Raw genomic sequence first — 12,245 nt, forward strand, 5'->3', positions numbered from 1 at the left:
CTTATAATGATTGTAATATTCATTTTCTCATTCTATATTTTAAATTTGAGTTATAATAATTCTAATTTACAAATATTTCATAAGTCAGCCGTTTATTTCGATAACTCAGCCATATCAGTCAATTGTTTGAGAAATACTTTTATTTCTTTTATTCGCAATTCGAATTCAAATTTTTTAATTAATTTGAATAATATATTGTGAGAAAAGCTAACTTTATGTATTTATTATGTGTGAATCTAAGCAGACACAGAATTAGTGATTTTTCGCAATTACCTAACAACACTTTTTGTAATCTGACAGAACAAAAGACCCAGGAAAGAAAGAAGAATACGTACTAACATCTTATAACTCCGTAATTCATAACTCAGCCGTAACTTAACCGTAAATCAGCCATAACTTTGAAAGTACAATTCATCTCGAACTGAGCATAGTCACGAAGAGTGTAAACGTGATGGTATCTCTTGGGTCCTTACGCCAGTGTAGAGGATACAGACACCAGCTATATCTACCATAAACATGGCTGCACCCAAAACATGGCCTGCCGTGTAACACCAGAATTGTAACAAAATTGTATAAAAATGAAGAACCGAAAACATAAGTCTATAACTCTCTGAATCAGTACATAAACTGGTCATCACTCATAAAGACACACCATTTCCTCCGCAAGACAAGTACATAAACTGGCTCAATGTTTTGGGTTCAGCTCTCTCCTTCTTATCTGTACCTCGAACAAACAAGTCCAAATTCCTGAAGCCTGTAACGTTTAATGAAATGGTAACATAGGTAAGCTGGATTTTGAAAAAAAAACAAGAAACAAGAACTACTTGAGTTATACAATCATTCAGCCATCTATGCTTAACAGTGTTTGTCCTCTATATATACGACAAAATAACACAAGTAATGAAGTTAATATCATAGCTCTTGTAATGAGAATCTAGAAACAGACAAAACAAATAAGGAAAACCAAAACCCATTTGAAACACATAAGGTTATTGCCTAGGTAATCCTTGACATTGTTTTGGTTTTGTCTTGCCAATGTCAAATCCATAAGTGGCAGCCAACATAGTAAATGATACGGAAAGCATAAATTAAATGACTAAAGCAAGTAACGCTTTAAGATAAGAAACATAGGTAAACTAACCATGCCCTTCATCTTAGAAGTAAAGTGTCCACCACATTGTTGCTTGAGCTTAGTAAGGATGCATCTCTCATGATTATCTTTAGCAGCACTATGATCCAACAAGAGTCTTTGGACTAGCTTCTTCCTGCAATCAACGTTGTTCTTCAAAGAATCTCCCTGAAAAATCAAGCAAGCTCGGGTAAGATTAGCAGCAGCACGCTTAAGACTTTTCTTCCTCAAAATGAAATTGGAACCTATGAATACACTCAACAACACAACTAATACCAAACCTATATCATTTCTGGATACAATTGTAGCACTATATTGATTCTATGTTTCTGACTCTCCCAAATTTATAAGCAAACAACAATACCCCTAAGTTTTTTAGCGAGATAGAACCAGAAATAGAAGAGATTGACACAAGTTGTGTCACACAACACTTCCAGTCTCAAATACTCTAAGCAACGATAAGAAACTTTGCACAAATAAAAACCCAATTCAAATTCTCCATCCATAAACTCTCGGTTACCTTATTTTGGAGTTTCTTCAGATCTGGAGACTTACTTACTTCTTGAATCGATCTTCATCAATTACTCAACCGATAAAACCCTAAAACAGAAAACAAACAAAAGTAATTAAACGCATCGAAGAAGAGAATCAAAGTAAAGGATAAGCAAATCTCACTTTTAGACTTAAATAAAGTAGAAGAATCGAGCGAGAGAGTATGCCTGCTTAGATCTAGAGAGAGGAAACAGAAGCTTACACCATATCGAATCTATGAGGGCATGACGAAATTAGAGATTTTTGATAGGAGGTAGACTCTCTTGTTTATTAGGAGGAGCAACGATAGCCATGAGAGGAGAATCAATAATCACATATTTTATAGATCCTTCTTAGATAAGTAGAATAAACTTGCCAAAATCATACTTTATAGATCCTTCTCAGCCTCTCAACGGCTTCGATTTTACCTGAACAGAGTCCAGTACGAAGCGAACATCGCCCGAAATCGGATTTAGGCTTATCCGGTTTGAAAGGGACGAGGAATCTGAGACACGATTTGATATCTCGAGATATGATCGGGTTAAGGGAGGACGCGGCGTAGGATGGTCCGAGAACGGAGATAAGATCGTTGGCGGTGGCTTTGGGCAACGACGACGATAGAGAATGGGAACTAGGGTTTATGCAACGAAAGACGAGAGAGGTTTTTTTTTTCCGTTTTATGAACAGTGGAAACTGTTTAATTTCTCTATTTGACATAAACAAGAAAAATTCAACTTCTGAAAAAAAACTGTTTAATGACATAGAAAATTGAAAATGATGTGTATTTTAATTTGCTGATGTGTATTTTTTTTTAATATTTTTTAGTTAAAATCGAAAATCTAAATTTAAGGGGTAAATTGTAATTACACCCAGAACACTAAACATTCTAGTAATTTTTAAAAGATTTATAGATATGAGTAATAAACCAACTTTTGGATAACATTTGAGTAATTCTTTCTTTTTTAAATGACCTACAACAAAATTCATGGTTTAAATGACCAAAATTTGAAAGTTCATTGTTTAAATGACATTTTTTCCAATTAAGAAAATACAGTGAAATCAAATTTAATATAAATTATTTTTATTGTTGTGATACAATAGTAAAAATAGCGTGAAAACATGCAAACTTTCCAAGTCGATCGAATTAAAGATACTAGATAAATAATAATTAATGAATTATGGAGAAGGTGGGTTAAAATAGGGATAAGAAGTGAAAAAGCTCTGAAATAATGTGAGAAGTAGCAAAATAACTGCAGCAAAGAAAGAGAAGTACGCCCATGGATTATTGAAGTACTTGTGTTTCAAGGTTGCCTTCACGACATTCCACTTCCGGTTATAGTAACTGTCCACCTTATGCGACAATACAGATAAATAAGTGTTTTCGAGGTCGAAAGCCACTTCTTGACATAGCCGGTTGAACACATCAGCTACTTCTGAATCATTTCCTAACCAGTGCTCGATGATATTATAATAGTGCAAATGCCTAACATCTTCAGCAGAATCTATTAGATTGTCCATGAAGATTATGTAGGATGTTATATCGTTGGTTGAATCGATATGGCACTGCTCGTAAGCTATAAGATTTGAGAAAAGAGACTTGGTACCTACAAAAAAATACGAGAGGCCATAGATTGTTTTTACGTGTCGCAAAAAATTTGGTTCTGATAGTTTAATTTTTTACAGAAAATATATCACGTTCGAATGTAAAATATGGTTAGTACGTAATATTAAAAACCATACTGTTCATATCATATGAATATACCATACTGTTCATATCATATGAATATCTCATTATGATTCCTAAGCGAAAATGTAAAACAAGAATTGAAAATGTAATGGATAAAAAAGATTTTGATATAAATTCATAAAGCTAATAAGAAGGAAACAAAAAAAAGTGAACTTACCGTCATGGATAAGTAGTTTTGGTATCTCTAGACAACCATTTTTGAATTGAATATCCCAAAACCGGTCGGATTTTCTTCTTTTGAATTTAATACCGGCTTCTCTTAGTTCCGTCACGCAATGTAACAGTTGTTGTTGGCGCTTGTCCGCCACGAGCGGTTTCCAAGACCATCTACTTCGGGACAACCTCGGTTCCGGTTTTAGACTAGGCTGGAGTACACTTCGACGGAAAACATCCAGACAGTGCAATTCTTCCTTGTCCTTGTCAGCAATTGGGTTAAAGAACTTATTGTTTACTTGTGAGTCCTCGATTTTAGTTGATGGCATATAAGTTGGCATTAACGGATTGAAGAACCGAACTGCTAATATCGCCACTAAACCGGTTTGGCTCTGTGTACCGAGCTGTAGATCTAATAGCCGGTTTAAGACGAACAAAGGAAGTTGGTTTTCCAACATTAGCATGTCACGTCGAATAGAATGCATGGATCCTCGCATCGCAAAAACGGGATCGTTTCGATTGTATCTACACAACATCAAATAAATAAAAAACAAGAAATAAAACAAAGTCAAAGTCAATAAGTTTAGACAATCGGTATCAGTATGCTTACTCAAGTTTCGAGAATCCTTCATCGGCTCCTCTGAAGAGCTCGAGAACAAAACAACCATCAAGACTAGCATTTCGGTGAACTTGTTACTGCTCATATCTATACGACCTTCGTAGCAAGCACGAGCCCTCTCTTCAAGCTCTTTCATGGCGTCAATATACGTTTCGATGCCTTGTTTGGTACGTTTCAAGACCATATTGACCGCACGCCATTTGTGATAGTCCATGGGCTGGAGATGTTCATCCCCGTGGTGGTACGGACCAAGCGAGACGGTTTGAGGGATGTATGAATTTTTGTCGTTTTTCTGAAGGGACTGTGGAACTCTGTAGATACAGAGCTTGTCCCAAATAGTTGTGGCGTCGTCTCTTTGTACTTGCTTCATCTTGTCTTTGATCCAAATCACCCATTCTTCTCGTGTCTCTTCGGGTCGTTGGTTTTGGGTTTGGAGTTTTTTGCGCATAATAGAGGTGAGGAAGTACCAAATCAACATCGGTCGTGGTTGATAATTTCTTCTTCTTTTTCTTCTTATAATTATATGCCGGAGAGGAAGATTCGGTCCTAATGGTAGCTGGGGCGGCAGAGGTGGTGGTGGCGGCGGCAGTTGTGGCAACGCCAATGGAAGGGGCGGCTGCGGCTGCGGCTGTGGTGGTGGTGGTTCCTGTAGGAGCTAGAAATTTGCCACACTACGTAAGAGGTATTGAATAAGAGATAACAACACAAACGTTAAGGGAAGAATGGAGGCGAGACCGAAATCTCTTTCCTTAACTCTTTGAAACCCCCGCAGTGCGACAGGATTAATGGTTACAAGAGTCCCAGGATACAACCATACACAACCGGGTTTGCTAATCACTCAAACACCGGCTCTATACGAACTTCACTTCTACGATACTCTCGAAACTTACTTTTTGAGAGAGAGATTGCTGGATGTTTCTGTTCTAAGTCTTTTTTTATCTTCTCGATCGGTGATCGGCTTCAATGAGACTTGAACTTGTGTTTATATAGAGGTCTTGGATGACTTGGGTTTGAAATAGATTCTCCACAACCTTACCTAGTCCATCGCAAATCTAGGAGGTGGGCGACGTGAAGAAGCGACGATCTCTCAAAGAAATCCAACTCTCCACAACTCTCCACTTGATCACGAAAACAAAGAGACCAAGTCTCACGGATCGTGAAACAGAGTTTTGACTCTATCCAATCTGACCCACTTCTCTTGGAGCTCCATCTTAAGCAAGGCCAAACCATTAAGGCCTAATTTCTCATTCACACAATCCAATTTTATTAAGCCCACTAAGCTTAAATAAATTAAGGTCCAACAATCCCCCACATGAATAGAAATTACTAACTAAATATAGGAAGACTCATAAAAAACTTTTACTAACTAGACTTGACTAGACTAGACACAACTTAGACTAGACTAGACAGACGTTCGAGAGTATACGAAAATGTTATTGTATCTGAAAGGTAGCATTTTTCAGCTTTGAACCCATCATTTTTAATATCTGTCGGATTTACTTGGCCGGGAGGTGAACATTATGTCTTGAACCACCAAGATTTTAATGTAAACCTAGACAACAGGTATCGCGCAACAACATCTTCTCGTAGAGATTTAGTTCTCTATTGTGTCCATTTTGGCCTTGGACATTCCTGGGTTCATGAGTGAACTTGGAGAATATAGCCTCTCTTTCATTCTCCTAGAAACGGCCCCATTTCACACTCACTAGGTGACCTTCCATCAGTTTTGTTTTTAGAAGCATCCTGTAAATACTCCATGAATATCTCAAAACTATGGTATATCATTAAAAGCTAATACTTAACCTCAACTCATACAGGTAACACTGTTTATTTTTATCTTTAGGAACTGGATATAGACATAGTCTTACAGTGTTCAACTCTAACTCAACTTGATTTAGTTGTCCCTTTTGAACCTAGATCTTGGGATCTCCAATCACTTAGGTTGGGTTTCCACCAAGCTGAATTTATATTTCTAGGCTACCCATTCCTCTTGATAATCCAATGATTTATCATTTAATCATTTATTCAGTGTCCAAAAAATAGCTAATTGCTATAATAGTGTACACATAATATTGACACTGAATTTTCCTACTTCAGGATATCTCATCCTCAAAGTTCAAAAATTCACATAGCGTCTTGAGCTTTATCCAAAATAATGAACTTTCTAATAATTTTATGTGGTATCATGTTGAGATTATTATTTGTGGTAAGCAACGGTTCCCCCCCACATTTTATAGACTAACCCTTCAACATTTAATTCATCTTTTGCCACATAAACAAAAAATATTTTGTACAATCATTAAAGAGAGTTACAAAATTAAATCACACCAATTAATGTGAATTTAAACAATATACATATATATATATATATATATATATTCCATTTTCTCATGTTGGTGATGGCGTAAGTCTCATGCAAATCTCACGTTAACTCACTTTGCATATTTGAGTTAAAAAACATTCATGCAAAAGTCAAAAGACTTCACCAAATGAAAACTAAACTGAAATTTCCATTATTAAGAAAAGAGAAACCAACTACAATTTATTCTTCTCTTTCGAGACTGTAACTTATTCTTCTTCGAGGTGGAAAGCCTCGGTTACATCATTATTGTAGACACCTTAGATAACCCATCACAAACAAATCCATTATTATCCATGCTACACCACGTCCACATTTTTCTCGATGCGGATTAGTGATTCAACTCGCAGTTTGACAATCAAGTCTTCGAGGGAAATAACATTTTTTTATGAAAAAGATAATTCTTGAAATCCAACCAACTTGTAGGGAGGTTTTCAATAAGATGATTGACCATTAAACTTTCACTAATCAACATCCCCGCAGAATCTATCTCGTTCTTAAGAAATTGCAGTGCTTCCACTTGTTCCATGATAGGTTTTGAATCGACCATTTTAAAGTCAAAAAAGTTTGCCATAGCATATTTTAGTAAGCCTGCATCCGAGACCTTATACTTTTTCTCTAAAGCATCCCAAAGGTCTTTAGAAGTTTTGACCTTATTGTATACAACGTACAACGGGTCTGTCAAGCAGCTCAGAATATAACTCTTGCATAGAAAATCTGCATGGCTCCACGTATTCACGCTGGCAAGGTAGAGCGGATCCTTATTCTCCGGTGAGAGAACTGGTGCGTCCTCTTTCACATACTTATTTAGGTTCAACATGGTCAGAAGGATACACATTTTCTGTTGCCACGCCTTGAACCCGTTCCCATCAAACTTTTCTGGCATCCATCCTGCGCTTATAGCACAAGTAGTCATCGGTTCAGGGACTGCAGCTGGTATCGGCTCAAGTACCGCTACTTTCACCGGAGGAAGAGTACAAAACTGGATTTCAGTCCCAGTCCCATTGATGGTGGTCTCGGCAACATTAGCCTCTGTGACTACCACACACACGTCAGCTCCGGTGGAGACGTTCAAGTCTTCACTGGCCATGTCTGAAACACAAACACAAAGCTTTGTTCAGAACAGTATATCAAGTCGTGAAATGACTCTAATAATCAAGTGAATAAAACAACACTCGGTATATATTATTTGCAAACAAACAAAAAACCAGCAAGACCATGCATATGGGTTTCGCAAAACCAAACTTGTTCACGTTAATTGTTTTGAGTTGCATAAATAAATAAATAACACAAGCAACCCACTAAGTATATGATGCTTGTGTGCTAAACAATACAACACTAGTCAAACACTTTTGATTAGTTTATTATTAGTTGCAGTTCTCGTTAAACTCTCAAAGCAAGAGATTATAAATCTCTTAAACTTTTAATTTGCAGAAACTTAAAAAAAAATCAAGACCCTATGTCGATTTAGGAGTTTTTAATTTGCAAATAAATCCAAACAAAAAATTCTGCAGTTTATGAATCGCAACTCAATGCAAACTGCAGGTTTTGAATAACACAACAATTGGTTTCAAAATAGCTTTTAGAATCGCAATTCTTAACAGCAAATAAAACAAATGCAAGCAGCAGGTTTTACAAACAAGAAATCTAAACCAATTGCAGTTTTAACTCAGCCTTAAAATCACGATCTTATGCTGGGTTATAATCAATACACACTCTGTTTCTCCTTTCACAAAAGAACAGAACAGGTCCGAGGCTCTCAAGCTCTCGTCACGTTTTTTTTTTTTACCCAATCGCAACTGTGGTAAAAACTTGTGAATATACACACAACTTCTCCTTAAACGTTTATGAAATCTCAAATCAATCTGTTAGATGTTTATAGAACAACAACAGAATTCAAAGAGTTAAGAATGTAGGAGCTAGAAATTTGCCACACTACGTAAGAGGTATTGAATAAGAGATAACAACACAAACGTTAAGGGAAGAATGGAGGCGAGACCGAAATCTCTTTCCTTAACTCTTTGAAACCCCCGCAGTGCGACGGGATTAATGGTTACAAGAGTCCCAGGATACAACCATACACAACCGGGTTTGCTAATCACTCAAACACCGGCTCTATACGAACTTCACTTCTACGATACTCTCGAAACTTACTTTTTGAGAGAGAGATTGCTGGATGTTTCTGTTCTAAGTCTTTTTTTATCTTCTCGATCGGTGATCGGCTTCAATGAGACTTGAACTTGTGTTTATATAGAGGTCTTGGATGACTTGGGTTTGAAATAGATTCTCCACAACCTTACCTAGTCCATCGCAAATCTAGGAGGTGGGCGACGTGAAGAAGCGACGATCTCTCAAAGAAATCCAACTCTCCACAACTCTCCACTTGATCACGAAAACAAAGAGACCAAGTCTCACGGATCGTGAAACAGAGTTTTGACTCTATCCAATCTGACCCACTTCTCTTGGAGCTCCATCTTAAGCAAGGCCAAACCATTAAGGCCTAATTTCTCATTCACACAATCCAATTTTATTAAGCCCACTAAGCTTAAATAAATTAAGGTCCAACAGTTCCTTATTAGGAATTACCATTTTTGTTCTTTCCGGAGATTGAGAGTGACAGAGAGAAAGTTGAAAAGCAAAGATGTAACAACTGGATTAAAACTATGATTGGTTGCTTATATTTATGGATATGTTTGATCTGTAATGACAACAACCATTATTATACATAATACATATGTGCTATTATGCATACACACGTTACTAAGTTTGACATCTAATCATACTTATACATTAAAATGTGTTAAACAATTTTTGGACGTATTGGATAATGCCTCGGCGAGTTATGTTTTTTGTTTGACGTTTCTTCTACAACTCTTAAATAGAGAAATACTCTAAAAGTCGTGTGACAGTAGATATATATATATATATACTCCTTTGTTTCATAAAATATATATATATATATATATATATATATATATTTTTTCTGTTTCACAAATAATATCATTTTGGAATTTTATTTTTGTTTCACAAAAAATATCATTTTACATTTGCAATACATCATTTTATATTTCCAATACATTTTTTGTATTAGATTTTTTAGTTTTATCCTTAATGTATAACTAAATTAACCTATTAAACACTTATTAAATAAAAGTATATATGTATATTTTAATGTTTTTTTAATTTGCGTGAAATATGTCAAAGTTACAGTCTTTATAAGGAAATATATATATATATATATATATATCATGGAGTGAGATTACTGAGATATATATTGAAACATTCAAATTCTTATTAAGACAAGAAAATGCTCAATACACTTTAGAAAAGACTATAATAGATTATAGACTACGATTGAGATTTGAATTCTCCTAACTCTTGTTAAAAAGTAAAAAAAAAAAACTATATTTTCTCTCGAATTATCAATAGAAGCAGCAAGTATATCAATAACAATATTATCCAGACTAACATCTCTTTTCTTTGGTCATTTTGTCTCTTAAAAAAAGAGAGAAATCCGACTTTTGAGAGCATCTTAAATGTTATCCCTTTTATTGTTTCGGTCACATTCTTTGGTTATATGTTATCAATTAGATGTTATCAACCAAAGACATGGGAAACTTGGCACATGGCACGACTTCACCATTCTCGTATGAATGATGAGGTGCTCTGATAAAAAAGACAAAGTCACCTAATATATTTGAGTATTCGATATTATGCCTTTAAAAAAACACAAAAATCGACCAACCAAAAATAATGTTCAGACATGCAAACCCAAAAGACTCCAAGAAAGTCATATCTTTATGATTTAAATATTCCGTTTAAAATTTAGTGCTCAGACATGCAAATCCATTTCCAAGCATAGAGAACCCAATCAACCTCGACCTTACCAACACATTTTCACTGTCTATGTGAAATCCATTTTAAAATTCTACACTCACGACCACGTTCATTACTATAATCCAAGTAACTGTTTAGTTTTTTGTCATCTTTTTAAAATTTTCGTTTTAATGATTGAACAATATTAACCACTTCTATAATATTCACTACGTGTAAGTAGGCATGACCAAAATTACACTGTAACCGTATTTTTGACTGTAACCGGACCGTATCCGAACCGTAACCAGATCGTAACCATATAAAATGGTTACAAACCGTTACCGTTAACCATAAATATATAGTTAAATTATATTAATTATAACTGTTAATTAACTTTAACCATATCAAAACCGTTGGTTAACCGCATAGTTAAACCATAATTTGTTAACCGTAACCGTTTTAAAAACATAATAAAATATACTAATAATTATTTATTTAATATGAATCATATGATATATAGAAATATGAGTATACTAAAATAACATATTAATTATAAATAAACAATACCAATTATATTATATCATCAAATAATATCAACCTTATCATATTATCAAATAACTGTAACCGTATATAACCGTAACCGTTTGAACCGGAACTGTATTTAACCGTAACTGTTTATTAAAAGGTTATGGTTAAAGTTAAACAAAATTTCTAACCGTAACCGATGATTAATAAACCATAACCGTGGTCATGCCTACGTGTAGGATATATAAGTCGTCCAAAATTAATCTTTAAAAAATGATTTCAATGCAATAAGACCATGTTTATGTTTATCTTGGGGTGGGCGTTCGGTTTTTTGGTTTGGTTTTGATTCGGTTTTTTCGGTTTTATAAAAATGGAACCATAAAGAAACCGTATGTAATTCGGTTTGGTTTTTTCGGTTTATGGTTTTTTCGGTTTCATCAAAAATGAAACCATATAAAAATCATATGTATCACTGTTTGGTTCGGTTTCGGTTTGATTCCGGTTTTTAACGTTTATTCTATGCTTTTAAAAAATAAATAGTTGATACATAACTAAAAATAAGCATAAAAGTAAAACCTAAACATAAAAAAAAAAAAGAGAGAATCCAGATTTAGTTTTGTAAACCCTTGATAGTTTGAGTTGCGGAGACACACGTAGGGGAACAAAGACAATGACAACAAGTAATTATGAATATATATATATATATATATATATATATATATATGTTAGGAAATAGAGACTTAGGGGTTTTCGATAGATTAATAGGAGATCAATAACTATAAGCTCAATAAAGAAAAAAAATTATTGAAATTGTTATACGATATAAATTTATAAGCTTGAGAAACTATATATATCTAATTATCCTAAATTTTTATAAAAAATCAAAAAAACCATTTGGTTTTACAGTTTTTAACCAAACTAAACCTAAACTATTTGGTTAATAAAAATGACAACAAATAGATTTTTAGACTAAACCATAACCAAACCAAACCATTTATTTCGGTTTGGTTTTTTGGATTACGGTTTTTTTGGCCACCCATCGGTGATTTCTCAAAGTGTTTCTAAAAATTAAAAATATAAAAAATAAAGAAAGAGTATGAAAGGGATAAAAGATAATTTTTCAGAGTTTCTGGTTTAAAAGTGGAAGGTATGCTAACCAGAAACTCTTATACTTGCATATCTTGTTATAAGTGGTCTAAATTGTTTTTAGACTAAATAATGATATTTTAATTTTTAAAAACTTAAAAGAGATTATTAACCGATGCAGATTCTCTACCTATTTGAGAATCCAAATTTTGCATGCAACGTCACTGTTTTATTTTTAATAGAAGAAAATACAACACAAATACTGTAAATTAAATGAAAT

At 34.3% G+C, this 12,245-nt stretch overlaps 2 protein-coding genes and 1 long non-coding RNA gene across 4 annotated transcripts; all 3 read right to left on the reverse strand.

Moving 5' to 3' along the window:
- Positions 319–2,357, reverse strand: LOC104711549. Of its 2 annotated transcripts, none has more exons than XR_755319.2 (4): positions 1,884–2,357; positions 1,650–1,729; positions 1,142–1,297; positions 319–754 (listed from the first exon to the last, which is right to left on the reverse strand). It is a non-coding gene; the product is annotated as an uncharacterized LOC104711549 (long non-coding RNA). The 2 variants fall into 2 exon arrangements; XR_755320.2 differs by having other exon boundaries at positions 1,805–2,356.
- On the reverse strand, positions 2,837–4,657 carry LOC104715497 (UPF0481 protein At3g47200). Its single transcript, XM_010432897.1, is given in 5 exon segments — positions 2,837–3,264; positions 3,565–3,817; positions 3,860–4,085; positions 4,171–4,234; positions 4,237–4,657. Coding segments are annotated over 5 exon segments (1,392 nt in total).
- LOC104711550 lies at positions 6,804–9,074 on the reverse strand. The gene is made up of 3 exons (XM_010428256.2): positions 8,772–9,074; positions 8,693–8,733; positions 6,804–7,630 (listed from the first exon to the last, which is right to left on the reverse strand). The coding sequence occupies exon 3, from the start codon at positions 7,626–7,628 to the stop codon at positions 6,897–6,899; it is 732 nt and encodes a 243-aa protein (XP_010426558.1). The 5' UTR covers positions 7,629–7,630; positions 8,693–8,733; positions 8,772–9,074; the 3' UTR covers positions 6,804–6,896.

This window comes from Camelina sativa, chromosome 9 (assembly GCF_000633955.1).
Source record: "Camelina sativa cultivar DH55 chromosome 9, Cs, whole genome shotgun sequence".
Taxonomy (NCBI): Eukaryota; Viridiplantae; Streptophyta; class Magnoliopsida; order Brassicales; family Brassicaceae; genus Camelina; species Camelina sativa.

What these genes read in the sequence shown, in the direction of transcription:
- LOC104711550 (XM_010428256.2), bottom strand. Translation starts at nt 7,628, where the DNA reads ATGGCCAGTGAAGACTTGAACGTCTCCACCGGAGCTGACGTGTGTGTG.